Below are 17,419 nucleotides of genomic sequence, written 5' to 3' on the forward strand. Positions count from 1 at the left end.
TCTAGGTGACCATAGCTGCCTCGCTGGGCCCCAACGGGGGCTGAGGGTCCTCAGGCCTGGACCCCTAAGCCTCATCTCCACCTGCGCGGGTATGAACTCAGCTCCAGGCTGCCCTGTGGGGGTCACCTGCGGAGAACTGTGGCGACGCGGGGAAGGGGATTCTGAGATGCAGGGGGCTGGGTTCGTAAAGTGCTGGGGGCGGGCCTGGGACTACCTGTCCTCTCACTTCCACCTTCCCCCTTGCCCCCGGCCCGCAGCTTCAGCGGGTAGGGCTCGCAGGGACCCGGAGCACGCGCCAGAGCCCCCCCTGCACCTGCACCGAGATCGTGGGACGCATGCGCGGACCAAGGAGGGCGGGGGCCGAGCCGGGATGGGTCCTGTGGGTCCCACATCCCCGCGCTGGCGGTGGGGATCCGGTATCCGAGTGGGGCGTACTGCGCTGCGTGGGGACGCGCTGGGCTGCGGGCGACGTGGGCATCAGACCCCTCTCTGACAGCGTCCCCGCGCCTGCAGCCCGTGCGGCCCCGGGCGCAGGTTCCCAGGGGCGCCGGTCGGGGGAAGCCGGGGCACCCCCTCCCCAGGACCCCGGCCAGGCGCCGCGTTCAGACAAAGGGGCGGGAGATGGAGATGCTTCCGTGACAGCGCCCGGCGGCCGAGGAGGAGGAGGAGGAGGAGGAGGACGAGGGCTGCGGGCTCCGGTGGCGCGGCCCCAGGTCCGGGCGCTCACAGGCCCGCGCTGAGCGGCGGCGGCGCGGGGACGCAGGGGCCAGGCGGGAGGCGCCCAACCCGGAGGCCCGCGGAGCGCCCGTTCCGGGCCGGGACCCCGGCCGCAAGCTCGCTCGCTCGTTCCCGGCCACCTCGCGGGGCTCGGCCGCTCCGTCGCTCCCCGGGCCGCCCGCGCCGCCCCCGCCCGGCCGCCGCGCAGCGACCAAGTGTGCCACCGGCCGGCGCGGAGGCGGCGTCTGCTCCCACCCTCGAGATCACATGGTGACCCCCGGCAGCCAATGCAGTGGACGCTAGGACCCTGCGGGACCCCGGGCGCCGCGACTGCACCGGCGCCGCTGCATTATAAATACTTCTCCAAAATGCGGCGTAGCTCCCTGCGCGCGCCCCGGCCGCCCGCCGCCTCCGCCCCGCGCTCCTGAACAGCCGCCGCCGCCGCCGCTGCCGCCGCCGCCGCGGGTCCGAGGGCGCCGCGCCCTTGCCCTGGGCCCGGGCTGAGCCCGCCCGCAGCCCGGCCCGCGTCCCTGCGCTGCGCCGCCCGGCCGGGTGCATGCATTGTGGGCCTCCCGACATGGTCTGCGAGACGAAGATCGTGGCCGCCGAGGACCATGAGGCGCTGCCGGGGGCCAAGAAGGACGCGCTGCTCGCCGCCGCCGGCGCCATGTGGCCCCCGCTGCCCGCCGCTCCTGGGCCGGCCGCCGCCCCCGCCGCGCCCCCGCCCGCGCCGGGCCCCCAGCCCCTCGGCGGCACGGGGGGCGCGGAGCTGCCGGAGGGGCGCGGCGTGTACATCCGCGAGATCCGCGCGGCGGAGCAGGAGGCGGCGCGCCGCATCTTCTACGACGGCATCATGGAGCGCATCCCCAACACGGCCTTCCGCGGCCTGCGGCACCACCCGCGCACACAGCTGCTCTACGTCCTGCTGGCCGGTCAGTGCGCGGGGACCCCGCGGGGACGGCGGGGTCGGGGCCGCGGCCGGCCGGGCGCACCCCCACCTGCCGCAGTCTGCGCCCGCCCGGCCCTCTGGTGACGCGCGCGGGACTTCCTCCGGCCCGCTCGCCCCCGCCTCGGGCCGGGGCCTCGTCCTGGGACGGAAGCGGACCCCCGCCCCCCCCTCGTACGCGCGCGGACACGCACCCGCGCGTTCTGCGGAGGCCCGGGGCGAGGTGGCCCCCAGCGCTGGGGCCGGCCCGGGCTCCCGGCCAAGGCGCGCCGGGCGGGGGCGTGGGAACCAGTGCGGGCCGGGTGCAGGGGCTGCGGGCGGGGAACTGGGGTCTCCAACTGCGTCCCCTTCCTGGTCATCCCTGGTGGGGGCGGGGTGACGGCAGGTAGCGCCCGCTGCCGAGGCCCAGCGCCTGGCGCGTGTAACTATATATAATCCGTGGGGCGGGGGAGGCTGCCTCGGCGGCTCTGAGCGCTAATTTATGAGGGGAAGACAGCCGGCTCCCTGGGGTTCCGGGGGAGGGAGTGCGCTGAGGATGCAGAGCGAGGGGCAGTGGGCCCTCACGGTGGGCGGCCCCGACAGGGGCCTTGGGGCTTTGCCCCTTGAGGCTCTGTCGCGGGAGGGTGGTTCTCCCCATTTCAGAGGTGAGGAGCTTGAGGCTGGGGGGTGGGACTTTCCCAAGGTCACGCAGCAGAGGCACTTTCACTGCAGGCACGTCTGCATCCCGGTAGCCTAGGCTGGAAGCAGTTTCCCCCTGGCCCCTGTCCTCGCAGCACCCAGAGGCTGGCCCAGGGAGGGCTCTTGGCTGGGGCCCTCCTGCTGGAAGGCGGGGCCCCCACTTCCCAAGGGTGGGACGGCCTGCAGGTGCCTGGCCAGGCAGCTCTTTGGCACCCTCCCCCGCCCCGCCCCGTGTGGGCCAGGCTGTGGACAAAGCCCCTTCCCCAGCTAGCGGGCCGGGGCGATGGGCAGGGGCCACCCCTCAGTAGCCCTGTCCTGGGCTGTGCCCGCCAGCTATTGAGGGCAGCCTGCCGAGAGGCCACTGCGGTGCTCAGCATATTAAGAAATCCTATGATGTCAGGTTATAAAGGTAACGTGTCCTATGGTGAGAAGTTTGATAATAGGGAGAAGTAGAAGGAGCAGCTGTGATGTTCTTTGCTCTTCCGGAGAAAACAGGCCTGGCGTATTTGGCATGGTCTCTCCTCTGCGCATGTCCCTAACTGGCTTATTTACCAAGGGGCTGGTGGGCCTGGGTCCGTCTCCCCCGCGCTGGTCTGTGGGGCTATCCCCGCAGGCTCTGCCCCACCGACCACTCACCGGGCGCCACCTCTCCCCGCAGCGCTCTGTTTTGCCCTGACCCGCTCGCTGCTGCTGACGTGCCTGGTGCCAGCAGGGCTGCTGGGCCTGCGCTATTACTACAGCCGGAAGGTGGTCCTCGCCTACCTGGACTGCGCGCTACACACAGACATGGCCGACATTGAGCAGTATTACATGAAGCCCCCTGGTGAGTCCCCGGGGGTCTCTGGACTCCTCCTCCCCCCTTCTCCCTCCTGCCCTCCTCCCCAGCCCTTCCTTCTGGCAGAGTTGCCCCCAGCGCAGCAACCTCGGGGCGGGCCTGGGGCAGGGGCTGGGCACAGGTCAGCCTGGGCTGGGGCACCCCCGTGACCCGAGCCTTCTGGGTGCCCAAGGGCTCTGGCCGCAGGCTGGCAGGCGCTGGGGTTGGCAGGACTAGGCCCTCTCCGCTGAGTATGGCCGGGCTTCCGTCCTGTGTCTTCTGAGGGCAGGGCTCTGAGTGGCCTGAGCTGGCCCTGGGCCATGGTGTCCTGGCCCTGCTGTTTGTGCTGCCCTAGTGCTTCATGGGGGGAAGAGGGTCTTTCTCACCTCTCTCCGGTCCTGTTGGGCGTGCCTTGTTGGATCCTGGGCCGGCCTGGAATGCTAGGGCCCTGTGTGGCAGAGGACCACATGGTGGGGAGAGGGCAGAGGTCACTCTGGGGGAATGAGGACCCTAGGAGAACAGGGGTCCCACTTCTGGTCTCTGGGCCACTTAGTAAGCCCAGGGTCTCGCCCTGGCCCTGGCCTTCTGTAGAGGGAGGGGCTGGGACCTGGTCTGGAGCCATTCTTTACGCTCCAGGCTGGCCTTGAGGCAGGGTGGGTCCTGGGAGGCAGGGTCCTGCTTTTCTCCATGCCTGGAGCTGGGGCATGAGGGCCTTCCAGGTGCAGGAAGGTCCCTGAGGAGAGGGACAGAGTGCCCCTGGTTGGTTAGGGTCTAGCAGCATCCTGGTGAGTGCCAGGGAAGGGCAGTGGGGACAAGAGAGGCAAGGCATCCCGGGACAGGGGTGACGCGCTCTGGCCCGGCCAGCTCCTGCGCGCTGGTGGCTGGTCTTTTCCCCGCCCCGAGGCTGCCTGGCTGGCCTTGGGCACCTTTGGTTCTCCTTGACCCTTTCCCAAGCCCAAACAAAGCATCTTATCAGCCTCCATGGAGCTCTGGCTTCAGCCTGGCTCCCCCCAGGACGGGAGGGGACAGAAGCGTGAGACCCACCGGGCACCAAAGCCCAGGCTGCAGGAGCAGAAGAGGGGTTGGGGCCCAGCGTGGCCCTGCCCTCTTTGGAGTGCAGTGTCCTTGGGTGTGACATGGGGGGCAGGGCCCTGCTCGCCCCTCCTGAGATGTCTGGTGGGTGTGCAGGAAGATCCTGCAGGGGCAGAGAGGCTGGACAGCGGCTGGTGGGGCCGTGCTGGACTCGTGGGAGCTGCTCCCGCAACGGGGGAACCGAGGCCTGGGGAGGCACGAGGCTCCCAGGACTGTGCTGACCTCTGACCTGGGCCTGGGCAGGTGGGGAGAGCCCGAACTCCCGGACAGTGGGCAGGTCTGCCGGTGGAGGGGGCGGTCAGCTCCTTCCCGAGCTCAGGCCACGTGCCCGGTCTCAGTCTCGGGGTCTGACGGTGAAGGAGACCGGAGACTGCCTGGCAGAGCTGACGGGCTGATGGGGGCCGCGTTGGCAGATGTGGTAGAGGGGGACCCCCAGGCATAGGGCGGTAGAGTGAAGAGTTCTTCTGGGTGGGGGTCCGGGGAAGGAGCGTTAGCCGGGGAGGGTTTGGCTGCTGCAGGAGCAAGGCTGGGGCGGGGGCCTGGGGGTTGGCTGGTGGGAGGACATGGCAGTGGAGGCTGGCGTGGCTGCGGGTACGGCGTGTGCAGGCTGGGCTCCTCGGAGCAGGCACTGCCCCCTTGACTTGCCTCCTGTAGCCCCTGGCCCTGGGTCCCCAGAGGAGATGGCTCTCCCCGTGGCCTGTGCCCTGCAGGCCTCTCCCCTCTGGTCTTCATCCCTCTGTCCCTCTTGCTCCCTCATCTCCCTGAGGTCTTCCTCCTCCTCCTCCTGCCCTGCGTGGGGCCGCGATTGGTCTGGGCCGGGGGTGGGGACGGCTGGCCTGACCACAGGGCTGGCTGCCCAGCCTCAGGCCCAGGGTCAGGGTGGCTCCAGGGCTGCTGCAGGCAGCAGGCAGATTGGGCCTGGTTCCCTCTGCCCAGAGGGCTCTGCCGGGGTGGCTGTGTCATGCAGTAGCGCCAGTGGCCCTGACCGCCCCGTTCCCCGCAGGCTCCTGCTTCTGGGTGGCCGTGCTGGATGGCAACGTGGTGGGCATCGTGGCAGCGCGAGCCCACGCGGCGGACAACACGGTGGAGCTGCTGCGCATGTCGGTGGACTCACGCTTCCGTGGCAAGGGCATCGCCAAGGCGCTGGGCCGTAAGGTGCTGGAGTTCGCCCTGGTGCACAACTACTCTGCCGTAGTGTTAGGCACGACAGCCGTCAAGGTGGCCGCCCACAAGCTGTACGAGTCGCTGGGCTTCAGGCACATGGGCTCAAGTGACCGCTACGTGATGCCTGGCATGACCCTCTCGCTGGCCGAGCGCCTCTTCTTCCAGGTCCGCTACCACCGCTACCGCCTGCAGCTGCGCGAGGAGTGACCGCCACCCACCTGCCCGCTGTCCCGCCCACCGCCCCATCCACCTGTGCCCTCCTGCCCGCCGCCCGGGCTGCTTTCAGACGCTCACCTTGGCGTTTGTGTTGGGTTTTTCCTTTTTCGGCACCACACGGTTCTTTGGCTGGTTCTTGGGGGGGTGCGGGGCCGTTGCTCATCCGTAACACCTGGCGAGGTGGGTTGTTCCCAGCCACGCCCCTTGCCCTCCCCAGTCTGCTGGGGCCGCGTCCTGAGGAGTGACAGCGTGGACCACCGCGAGCCCACGCAGCTGCCCGGCTCTGGTGCGAGGGGCCCCTTCCAGCCCACCCCCGGGGTGGGGGTGGGCCCAGCCTTGCCCACCAAGCACAGAGCCTCTGTAGCGAGGCCCCCGCTCAGCAGACCCCTGGCCACCAGCCAGGCGGTGGCTCAGCCATCAGTCCCCAGCAGGCGTGGCCTGCTGCACCGGTCGGCCACTGCCCCACGGGGCGCTGAGCTGGATGCGGGCCCGCTTTGCTCTGTGCATGCTGAGGATGTGGCCTGGCCGCAGCATGCCGCATGCCCACAGCCTCCCGCCCCCTGCCCTGCCTGGACTGGACCCAGACTGGTGAGCGCCCCTAGCCCCAGCCCAGCCTCTTGGGAGGCCTGACTGTCCACCTTGCCCCTTGCTTCACCCAGTTCAGCTCTGCTTTGACATCGGATCACCTGTCTTTCCTTTTGGTACCTGCCCCTCCTTTGCCTGGGCTTTGCTGATGGGTGGCATCGCCCAGGTGTGGTTCCCATGGCAACATGTTGTACAGCTGTGGTCAGGGCCCTTCAGGAGAGCAGGGTAGGAGGCAGTCATGGGGTCATCTCTCCCCCAGTGCCAGCTTGATCCTGGTGGCCTCCCCCAGACCTCCCTGAAGACCTCCTGCCTTGTGGCTGACGGGCTCTGTCCTGTGAATCTTACCAACCCAGGCTGCTGCCTGCACCACCGAGCCCGCAGCTTCTCCCAGCCTGAAGCCGACCTATTTTTTAATAAGTTATTTAGACAGAATAGCACTCTGCATGACTTTAATTCTTGGGACAAAACGGTAGTTTATACCTTAACACACACACACACACACACACACACACACACACACACACACACACACACACACACACACACACCTGTGTGGTCTAGAATGCACTATTTCTGGCCCAGTTGGGTGGGGTGGGTGGCCGGGTGGGTGGAGGGTTTCAGTTTGGAATCTGGAGGGAGACCCTGACTTAACATAATTTCCCCCCAAAGAGCATTCCTGCTTTGTGAGGAGGCTCCGGGCTACCTCTGTCGAGCTCTCGTGTTGCAGGACGGAGGGCAGGATGGGAGCAAGTTCCTGGTGGCCTTCCAGGGCAGGAGGCTCTGGGGGACCAGTGCCTCCACCCTCTCCTTCTTGAGGTCTCAGGCAGCGGCCTTTGGGTGCGGGGGCGGCCCAGAGGGGGAGAGGAAGGTGGTGGTTGGCAGTGCCTGCATGTCCAGCTGTAAGCCCAGACCTCGCCTGGTGGCAGGAGGGCAGAGATGCCCGACAAGACCCCCTTATTTGGGGATTTGGGGGAGGGGAAAGTGGCAGGCGTCACGGGCCACTGAGCTGGGTCCCATGTGCGGGACCGTGGAGGGAGCATTCTTAAAGAGGCGCTTTGGAAATAAGCAGATGGACGGAACAAGCCTAGTTTCCTGAGGGGCCTTTTGTGCTGTCAGCAACTGAGATATTTGCAGAACATTGTACAGACCCTGTGCTCCCCTGTACATTTCTCCCTGGTGGCGCCCGGTCCCTACTCGGGGATGGGAATTTTGTAGACTGTACAGAAATCGGCACCCTATTTTCTTGCAGCTCTCAGATTTTGTTAATCTGGATTATACAGACAGACGTAAAGTGTTTTAGCAAAATGGAAAACAAACAGTTGTGCCTTTTTCCTCTTTCTGTTTGGTTCGGTGTCGGCTTGGGGTGGCCTTAGTTGGCATGGGGCGAGTTGGGGCTGCAGCTGGCCTGAGGCCTGGCCGGGTGGGAAGGGCAGGTGGGGGCCCGTGAAGTCCACGTGGTGGGTCGTGTCTTGTCAGGTGTCAGGTGGTGGCACTGGGACGCTGCCAGCTTCCTCTGATCCTGTGCCTTTGGACCTCCCGTCCCTGGGGTGGGGCACGTGGGTGGGGCCGCTGGAGCCCCCGGGACTGCCCACGTCTCCTGGCATCGACCAAAGTGCCTCGCTGGTGTTGCTCCTGGCAGTGGTGTGGCCCCTCCTGTCCTGCTGGTGTCTGTCGATGCTGCGTCCTCCCCACGCCCCAGTCGGTGGCCCAGAGGGTGGTGGGTGCTGGCTGGGCTCTTGACCTTTCCTTATGCCCTCTTGTTGCTGCCAGGAGAGTGCCAGGAGGGGTGTGGCAGGGTGGCCATGTGTCCGGAACTCTGCTGTCCAGCTGCTGCCTGGCCCCTGAGGTGGGCAGAGGCACCCATGTGCCCCAGGCTGGGGGCATGCTGAGCCCAGGTCAGGACCCCTGCCCGGCCAGCGTGCGGCTCCTGAGCTCCTGAGGAGCACGGGGCGCAGGTCTCCCGTCCTTCCCCCAGCCTGGGAGCTAACTGCTCCACAAACATGCACTGAGATGTGAATTTTATACCTTTGTAGAAATTCTGATGTTACTTCTTTTCTACCTCTGTGAAGCGTCCTCCTGGGGTCCTGCCCAGTGATGTGTCTGGGCAGCTTCTCTGCACTGGGCGGCCCTGGGCCCCCTCCCCTCCCTACTGGCTCCTGGGCCTCCCCAGACTGGAAAGCCAGCCCTGGGCCCGGCACCTGTGCTCAGGGGTTGGGCTTCCAGGGCTTCTGTTGTCTGTTTCTGGAGCAGAAAGCGGAAGGCAGAGCGCTCAGGATGTCTACGTTAGATGAACCTGTAACACATGCCCGATGGGCACCTCCAGGCAGTGGGATCCAGGGCAGCTGAAGGCTCCAGCACCTCTGGATGGCCCAGTGCCACCAGGATCCTGGCATGTGGCTGGCGGGCTGTCCTAGGGGTAGCTCCCCCTGCCCAGGTATGGGCTCTTCAGACAGCTGGCCTCCGAGGATGGGCAGCCAGGGTGGGTGGTGTGCGTGTGTTGAGGCCAGCCAGGTGGCCCGGCCCCAGGAAGGGCCGTGGCAGTGTCTCCCACCTGGTACCTCCATCGTGTCCGGCCTGGCCTCCCCCTGCTGCCCTTGGGTGGAATTGGGGAGGGACGGGGGGCAGAAGGCTTGGGCTGGGAGGCCACACGGTCCTGGGGCGGCCCCTACCCTGCTCTGGGTATCCTTTCTCAGGTGGCCCCTCTGGCATCGGGCAAGTGCTTAGGAGGCTCTCTGGGCCACAGGGCCTGGCTCTGGCCTCTGGGAGGCATGTTGACACTTGTGGATGTGGGTCTCTGCCCGTCCTCAGGCGCTGGGCACATCCCTGGGGCCGCCTTCCCGTCAGTGTCTGGGGGACGGCTGGACAGTGGCCCCCAGGCCTTGGGAGCCTGCTGCCTTTCCCTGGCCATGTCCTCCGTGTTCCTGCTGCTCCTGTGTCTGTTTGAAGCCGCTTCTGTGAATCATTTTGGCCACAGGCTGTGTACCTGTGCTGGTGGCCCTCTGGCCGAGGCTTTTGGGTTCGAGTTCTGGGCTGGGTGTGGGGCAGATCCTGGACTGTGTTTGCTCCATGGTGGCAAGGACAGGCTCTCAGTGATGGCGTGAGGTCCACTGACAAGTGGGCTGCCCGGGGTCAGGGAGGGGGAGCCCCAAGCTACTGTTGTTGGATGTGGTTTTTTAACAGCAATAATTAGCCATTTTGGAAAAGGGGTGTGCCTGTGTGTGTGCATGTGTGCCTGTGGGTACGTGCACACGCGTGTGCCTCTGCGTGTGTGCGTGTGTGTGTGCAGGGAGGGAGCCTGGGGGCCGAGGGCCCACTGGCTGGGAAGGGGCGGCTGGGAGGCGCTCGGCAATGCGGCTGGCCTGAGGCCTCGTTCACGCTCCTTCTCCGGACCCAGCGGACCTTGAATCTAGCGCTCCTTCCTCCCTGGCCAAGGGTGCCAACAACCTGTGTGAAGGAGGGTGACCAGGATGAGCTTTTGCCCAGCTCTCTGGCCGTGTGGGGAGGGTGGCAAGGGCAGTGACACTCAGCCAGACTGGCCGAGATCAGATTTGTTTGACCACAGCTGCCGTGGACGCGGTGTCCTTGGGCACCAGAGCCTGGAACGTGTCATGGTGGCTGGTTTCACTTACTGTGTTTACCGTTTGTGAGCCCAGGACTGTGGCGTCTGTCCTGACATCCCAGGATGTACCAAACAGCCCCCGAGAGGGCCCGGAGGGGCTGTGCACTGCGTCCAGGGGAGACAGGCTGCAGGGCTGGGGAGAGGGTCCCAGGCTTCCTGTGCGTGTGTGAGCAATGGGAGGGGCCGGGAGCAGTGTCCCTCCACCTGCCCAGACCCCAATGCTGCTGTTTTTCAATAAAACCGGAGTTGATGGAACCGGGCTCCATGCTTTCTTGAGGTGTCGTCTGCGCGACGCTGGGCCAGGAAGGGCTGCTTTCCTGGAGATGCTGGGCCCCTCCTCCCGGAGGCCGGAGCAGGTGCCTGGGTGACCTGTGGGCTGAGAGGCCCCCGTTTCTGTGTCAGTCAGGGCTCTCCTGCAGGCCTGGGGGTCTGCCCGTCTGTCTGACGCCTCCTTGGAGCACGTCGGCTCTGAGGGATGGCACGAGGTGTGGGACCCAGGTGGGAGGGGCAGTGGGACCCCCAGTGTCTGTAAGGAAGGGAGGGTGATGGAATGGGGGTGTCCAGCTGGAGAGCAGGGCACGGGGGTGGGGCAGGGACGTTGAGGCTCAGGGTGGACATACACCCATCCGTGTCCAAAGGCTCCTGCAGCCCACCCAGCGTGGACGGCTCTCCACAGCAGGCCTTCCCCTGGCTGCACTCTCCTGCCCTGGCCCGGCTTCTGGGTGGGAGAGAACGTCCTCGCAGGGTCCATCCACCCCTCAGCCCCGAGGGTGTCAGGCGTGTTCCCTTCTCGTGGGTCTGACTGGGACGCTCTGGGATGTGCCCACCCCACATAGCTTCCCCCCACAAGGCACATGGTGGTCTGCGCTGGCCCAGAGATGTCAGCTCCCAAGGACGGTCGTTTGCTTGAGTGAGATGCTCCTTGTGAAGCCCGGCAGTGGTCTTGCTTCTGAGGTGACAGAGCATGAAGACAGGCTGCCACTCAGACATACGGACACACTACAGAGGCAGTGGCGTGGAGGGCCCTGGCAGCTCTCCAGGTTCTGGAATGTTCTATCACATGGTGGTCAGGCCTGGCCATCTGGACCCTGCACACTCCATAAGACCAGTGACAAGATCTTGAAGTCATGAGAAAAACGGGCCTGGGCATGATAAACTGTGACAATCCACGTCACTCAGAAAAGATGATGCCACGTCCCGTGGGCTCTAGTTGCCATTAAACAGGAGCAGAGTCCACAGCTGGTGGCGGGGGGGAAACCCGTGCCCGCTCCTGGAGCTGCATCTGGGCCCTGTCAACATGCTCGCCCTGCCCTGGGTAGGCGCTGCACCCCACTTGGAGGGTGGCATGCAGAGCCTGGACCCAGACCAGGGTGGTCTGGGAATGGGGCCCCGGGATGAGACAGGCGGCTGGGCAGTGGTGCAGGGCAGGGTCGGGGGGAGTCCCGCTGCAGTCCTGCTGGGACACCTGTCCCAGTGAGGTGACCTTCCCGTGCCTCAGTGTCCCCACCATGCCAGGGGGTGGCACCTCTGTCACAGGCTGCTGTGAGGCTCCAGGGGTGCATGGGCCATGCCCTCCCTCGGCCCTGGGGGTCTGTGAGAACCGGCTTGCATGGACACCTGGCCGGCAAGCACCTGTGCACGGGCCCCTCTGGCCCTCAGGAGGGTGGTCAGGCTGTGATCTCTGGCCAGTACGTCACTGCCCTGGCCCTGGAGGCCCTGGGAGCCAGACGGCTGGCAGCTCCTGGGCACCCGCGAGGTGGTGAGCAGCTGTCAGCCTGGGGCAACCTAGGGCTGGGCCACTCCTGCCTGGGGTGCTTGCCCTGGCTGTGGCCAAGTGGCTGAGGGTTGCGTACATGGTGTATCCCACCCACGGGAAGAATTCACGCCGACAGGCCCGAGCACTTTCACAAGAGGCGTTTACTCCAGGGGGCACCCAGCTGCCCCAGCTCCAGTGGGAAGGTGGCCCTAACCAAGTACCAAGCGCTTGACTCTGACCTTGGGGAAGGCCACACAGCGGGCTGGTGGAAACCAGTTCTCTTCCCCACTGTTGCCTGGGGCTACAGACCAAATGAAGGCGAAAAATGCGTGCACGGGGGTAGGCGCTCAGGGGCCTGCGGTGGCTGAGCGGTTGCTTGGAAACTCGGCAGGACGGTGGTGGGGTCACGGGCCCGGGCCTCCTGCAGTGGTGCCAGGTGTCCCCACGAGCGGCCGACACTCAGGCTCACCTTCAGGGGCACCTGCGGGTGGCAGCCAGAGGTGAGCGCCAGGCCTTCCCAGCCACTGCCCAGACCCCCACGCGGGCAGCCACTTGCCCCAAGACACACGATTAGACACGGCCACAGCAGCTCAGCTACGGACAGACGCACACTTACACACACGCGGCAACCTGTTTACCTGTAAACGGGCTCACCGCACACCCACCCTGTCACGATGCCTCAGCCTTGGCTGAGCCCCCCTCACCTGCCAGGGCCCCTGTGTAGCAAGGAGCTCGTAGGGGCTGGCCAGGCAGGGGGCTCTGGCGTAGGGAGGTGTGTCCTGGGGCCACCTGTGGTCCCCCAGGGGGATCAGCTAACTTCAAGAGGTGCAGAGGGGTCTGGAGAGCCCTCCTAGGGACCTGATCCTGAGGGCGCCCTTGACCACGGCTCAAGAGCTCCCTCTCAACGGGAGGGGGCCACTCACAGCTGCAGCCCCCTGCCACCTGCAGGGCTACTAGTGGGGTGAGGCGGGGCTTCCTGGGCTGCTGGGGACCTCGGGGCCCCCCACGTCTCCACATGCCACAGGAGCAAACGCCAACCACTCCAGAACACGGGAGTTCCCGCCCCCAGCTGGGCCTGCGTGGGCGCTCCTTCATGCTGCCAAGCTGCCGCCCGCAGGGCGAGGTGAGGGGTGAAGTTAACGGTGGGATGGGTGCAGAGGCCCCAGGGGCACAGATCATGGCTGCTTCCACGGCAGGGAGGAGGGAGCGACCATGGGACGAGGGGCAAGCCATCCTTCCCTGCAGTCTTTCCAGGGTCTCCAAGGTGCTTGCTGACCCTGTGCGGGCCCATGTGCAGGACTTCAAGGATGCTCACCTCCTTGTTACTCCTCCACCTTCCCCACCACCCTGGGGGAGCTTGGGCCCGAAGGTCTTCCCGGTGAGGACCTGGAGCCCCCTCTGAGAGCCAACAGCCAGCAGTCTGGCTGGGACTGGCTTGGCACGTCCAGGTGCACCTGGGGCAGGTCGGGGTGGCCTGGGGGGAGGGCTGATGAATTCCTCCCCCAAGCCTGGCCCTGCCTGGCTCCTGCCCCGCCCCCTTACCTGCAGCTGCAGCTCCACCGCCGGCACGTGCTGCAGGGCCTCCATGGTTCCCCTGACGAGGGCTAGCACAAAGGCAAGACAGAAGGGCAGCCCGAGCCTGCCTGGCAGAGCTGGCGCCAGGAGGACACCCGGGCCCCAGCCTTACCCCAGCCCCCAGGATCCCCGGTTCTCCCAAGTCCACACAGTCATGGTCACCTGTACTGGTTGCTCTGGCAGCCACTGCGGTTCTCCCCAACTAGTTCCAACTCCCACTGGCATGTGCTTGAAGGCGCCTTAACGGGCCCCAACAGTGGGTGCCGTGAGCAGGGCCCTCGGGTCCCAAGCGTTGCTGTAGCCCCGGCCACACGCTTGTCTGCAGCTGTGGGCACCCCGTGCCAGCGCCCCCCACCCCGCCCTGGGTGGCCAGGCCAGGCAATCCTGCTGGGCCGAGCAGCCCAGGCAGGACGACCTGTGCTTCCACCAAAACCCCTGTGAAGTTTCACGTGCCCGTGACGCTGCAAGGACAGCTCCATGGCACTGGGGGCCGGGCCGGGAGCAGCCCGACGGGAGGGGCTGGCTGGCTCTGTTCCTCAGGGTTTGCTCCAAACCCTTCTGCCCCTTTGATAAATGAATATTTCATTCCACCCTAAGTTATCTGACATTTCAGTACAAAGATTGCCAAAAGAACGCCCAAGGAATGGGCGGAGGCTGCCTTGTTCTCTGTCCTCTGCGGCCCCAGGGGTCCCTGGCTGACTCGCAGGGGCACGGGGCCTGGGGTGTCTGGCGCAGGATCAGCGGCTGCCCAAAGGCCTCGCTACCCTCTCTGTGCTTGCAGAGGGACACTGGTGTGGCCGGGGAGTGGGGAGCCACTTGCTGTGGCTCCTGGGTCCGGCTGTGGGGAGGTGGGTGGGCAGCGTGGGCCCAGCCCGCTCTAGGGGAGCCCTGCAGAGGGCCTGGCCTCCCTGGGGAGCTGCAGGGGTGTCCAGGTGCTTCTAATGGGAGGAATCGGACCCTGACACCCCCTCACTGGGTGTGCAGACAATGCCAGGTCCTCCTGTGTATCCCCTCCTTTGTGCGACTGACTAAACGAGTGACCCCAAGTAACCACTGGGCAGAGGGGCAGTGGCGGTCGGGCAGAGCTGGCTTTCTCCCAGGCCTCTCCCTGGGGTGACCCGTGTCCCCGGCCTGCACCATATGGCCCATGAGGGCAGGGTCCCTGGGCTGGGGGCCCCAGAGCCACATCCTGGGTCTGCCCTGTGGGCCGCCATCAGGTGTGTCCTGACCACCCAGCATTTCAGAGATGGCAGCCAGCCCCGGCCCCCACTGGGTTCGCCTGTCTCGTGGTCCGTGGCTGGGTCGAGACCCCAGAGCTCTCCCAGCACAGTGCCAGGTGGTGCCTCTGAGTGCTGGCCTGTGGCCGAGGCCCCTGCATCCCTCAGGGAGCCACAGGGAGCAGAGCCTCAATGCCTGCCAGAAACAGTTAGCAGTTGCCCCCAGGATGAACGGGAACTGGACTGTTCCTAAGAGGGCTCCCTCCAGATGTAGAACTTTTTCTTTCCTTTTTAACCAGCAGCTGAGCACCAGCCAATCCCATCAAATGGTTTGTTTCAGGCCCATTATTTCCAAACAGATTTCAAATGATGATGTAGGATAGGCCCCCCTATAGGATGAAGCCCTGTGTAGGATGTGGCTCGGTGTAGGATGGGGTCCCATGTAGGATGAAGCTCTTTTTTTTTTTTTTTTTTTGCAGTATGTGGGCCTTTCACTGCTGTGGCCTCTCCCGATGCGGAGCACAGGCTCCGGATGCGCAGGCTCAGCGGCCATGGCTCACGGGCCCAGCCGCTCCACAGCATGTGGGATCCTCCCAGACCGGGGCACGAACCCGCGTCCCCTGCATCGGCAGGCGGACTCTCAACCACTGCACCACCAGGGAGGCCCCTAGGATGAAGCTCTTGTAGGATGGGGCCCCGTGTAGGATGGGGCCTGGTGTAGGATGGGGCCCTGTGTAGGGTGAAGCCCTTGTAGGATGGAGCCCCATGTAGGATGCAGCCCCATGTAGGATGCGGCCTCATGTAGGATGCGGCCCCATGTAGGATGAAGCCCTGTGTAAGATGAAGCCCTGTGTAAGATGGGGCCCTGTGTAGGATGAGGCCCTGTGTAGGATGGGGCTTCGTGTAGGAAAGGACTCCATGAAAGATGAAGCCCTTGTAGGATGGGGCCCCGTGTAGGCTGGGCCCCGTGTAGGCTGAAGCCCCATGTAGGATGAAGCCCATTGTAAAATGGGGTCCCGTGTAGGATGGGCCCAGTGTAGGGTTAAGCCCCATGTAGGATGGGACCCTGTGTAGGATGTGGCCCCGTGTAGGATGAAGCCCATTGTAAAATGGGGTCCCGTGTAGGATGAAGCCCCATGTAGGGTTAAGCCCTGTGCAGGGTTAAGCCCCGTGTAGGATGGGCCCCGTGTAGGGTTAAGCCCCATGTAGGGTTAAGCCTCGTGTAGGATGGGGCCCTGTGTAGGATGGGGCCCTGCCATGGGTTGGTTTCCCAACTGTAAGATGGGGGTGTGTGTAGGCTGGGGTGCTGAGGATAGTGGTCTCACCATTTTTCAGGGCAGGTCTCTGCAGGTGGTGGCGGAGCTAGGGGAGGGCTCGGCCAGTTGTCACTTGGGAGCTGGTTGGGAGGCTGGCGCCCAGCCCTAATGCCCAGCCCTGTACTCTCTCCACCCTCGGCCACCTCCCTCATAGGCCCTGCAGGGCCTAGAGGGACCAGGGCCCTAGGGCTCCTGCTCTCACTAGAGAGGCAGAAGAGAGGCCCCCATGCCCACTGCAGTGGTGGTTGTTTAGGGGAGGAGTCCTGCCCAACCTGAGGACTGAGTCAGGGGACAGGTGGTCTCTAGCTTCAAAGAATCCCGGAGGGCTCACAGCAGGTGGTGCCTGTCGCGGGGGCAGGGTGGGACCCAGGCTTGGAGTCTGTGCTCAGCTTGTGGGCCTCAGCCACCCCGATGCTCCAGCACTAACCCTGCTGCCGGCCCCACCGCCTGGCTCCCGCCTGCCTGGGGTCCCAATGCCACCCCCATCTTTCCGGGGCCCCTGGGGCTGATGCAGGGCCCCCAGTAGGGCACTTAGCGTTCCCCAAGGGCTGCTGGCCAGGGAGTGGCCGTCCAGACCTCTCAAGGGCCCCCAAACAAGGTTGGCCCTTCTGCAGGTGACACACAGCAGGTGCAGGGAGCGGGCCTGTGAGCCCCCAGGGAGATACTGTAACTATTCGTGAAATAGAAACAACCCTGGTTCCTCAGGGCTCACCTGCGAACTCAGGAATCTGTGAATCCTCCACTTCAAACAGCAGCTCGTCGTGAATCTGGGCAACCAACCTGCAAGACATGCGGTTGAGGGAGTCGCCCCCGTGCGTAGGCCTTCCGTGCTCTGTCCCTGCCTGTGACAAGGGGCGCAGGGTGGGGCATGTGCACAGGGGCACGTGGGGCACTGCCCGGTGCTGGCCAATCCGCCTAGGTTTTGGCACAAGGTGCCCGTGAGGATGTGGCTCGGTGGGGAGTGGGAGGACCCAGGCAGGGGCTGGTGGGTGGGGGTCAAGGCACCGTCACCAGGACAGCCTGCAGGAGGAGGAGAACACAGGTTAGAATGATGCATTGGAGGCAGAGGGCCCAGGATAAGAGGTTCCGGGCGACCCCCTGCCCCCACCCCCCAACCTGGGGAGCCTGACGAGGACACGGTGGGGCTGAGCATTTTGAGGAAGAAGAGGCCCCCTTGGACCATCGCAGGGGCAGGGACCCTGACAGGCTCTACTCGAGGCCATTCTGCAGACACAAGGCCCCAGCATGTCCCTGCTCCTGGGTCCTGACCCACGGCCTGGGCACCTTGCTGTTGCCCTCCTGGCCACTCCCCATCCCAGAGACACCACGCTCCCCGCCTGGGTCTGGGCCCAGGGCTGAGCTCCAGGGGAGGAGTCAGCACTCACTCCAGGCCCCTCTGCTGGGGGAGTCCTTGCTCGGTGCCCCACTTCTCTGAGCCCCCTCAGGCACCCCCTTGAGGGGTGTCTCTCCCCTCCTGCCTCTGGGTGAGGAAGAGGGGGGGTGTGGACGCTGCAGTGGAAGGAGATGTGTAGGCAACAAAGGTGCTGCTGAGGGGCAGGGCTCCTGGTGGGACGTAGACTCAAGAGCCAGGGACTGGCAGGTGTGCATGTGTGCAAGGGGTGGGGATGGAGGAGGGGGACACCCCAGGGATCGGCCCTGGAAGCTCTTCTTTGGCCGCACGGAACACGGTCTGCAAGGATCTGGCCAGCATGGGCCAGGCGTGC

The 17,419-nt window shown here is 65.5% G+C and overlaps 2 protein-coding genes across 2 annotated transcripts in view; one reads left to right on the top strand and one right to left on the bottom strand.

Moving 5' to 3' along the window:
* Positions 1–1,273: 1,273 nt before the first annotated feature.
* On the top strand, positions 1,274–5,618 carry NAT8L (N-acetyltransferase 8 like; the record flags this gene model as incomplete). Its single annotated transcript, XM_079714734.1, has 3 exons — positions 1,274–1,649; positions 3,000–3,164; positions 5,251–5,618. 3 exons carry the CDS (start codon positions 1,274–1,276, stop codon positions 5,616–5,618), a joined length of 909 nt encoding a protein of 302 aa, XP_079570860.1.
* Positions 5,619–11,888: 6,270 nt separating this feature from the next.
* The window catches only part of POLN (DNA polymerase nu), a gene marked incomplete at both ends in the record, with an annotated part of 171,109 nt that continues 165,578 nt past the window's right edge, over positions 11,889–17,419 (bottom strand). The window contains 3 exons of the mRNA XM_079702093.1: positions 11,889–12,068; positions 13,130–13,191; positions 16,408–16,475. Of these exons, the coding sequence (XP_079558219.1) occupies positions 11,889–12,068; positions 13,130–13,191; positions 16,408–16,475 (310 nt within the window). The remainder of the gene's footprint in view (positions 12,069–13,129; positions 13,192–16,407; positions 16,476–17,419) is intronic.

This window comes from Hyperoodon ampullatus (genome assembly GCF_949752795.1).
Source record: "Hyperoodon ampullatus genome assembly, chromosome: 1".
Lineage (NCBI taxonomy): Eukaryota > Metazoa > Chordata > Mammalia > Artiodactyla > Ziphiidae > Hyperoodon > Hyperoodon ampullatus.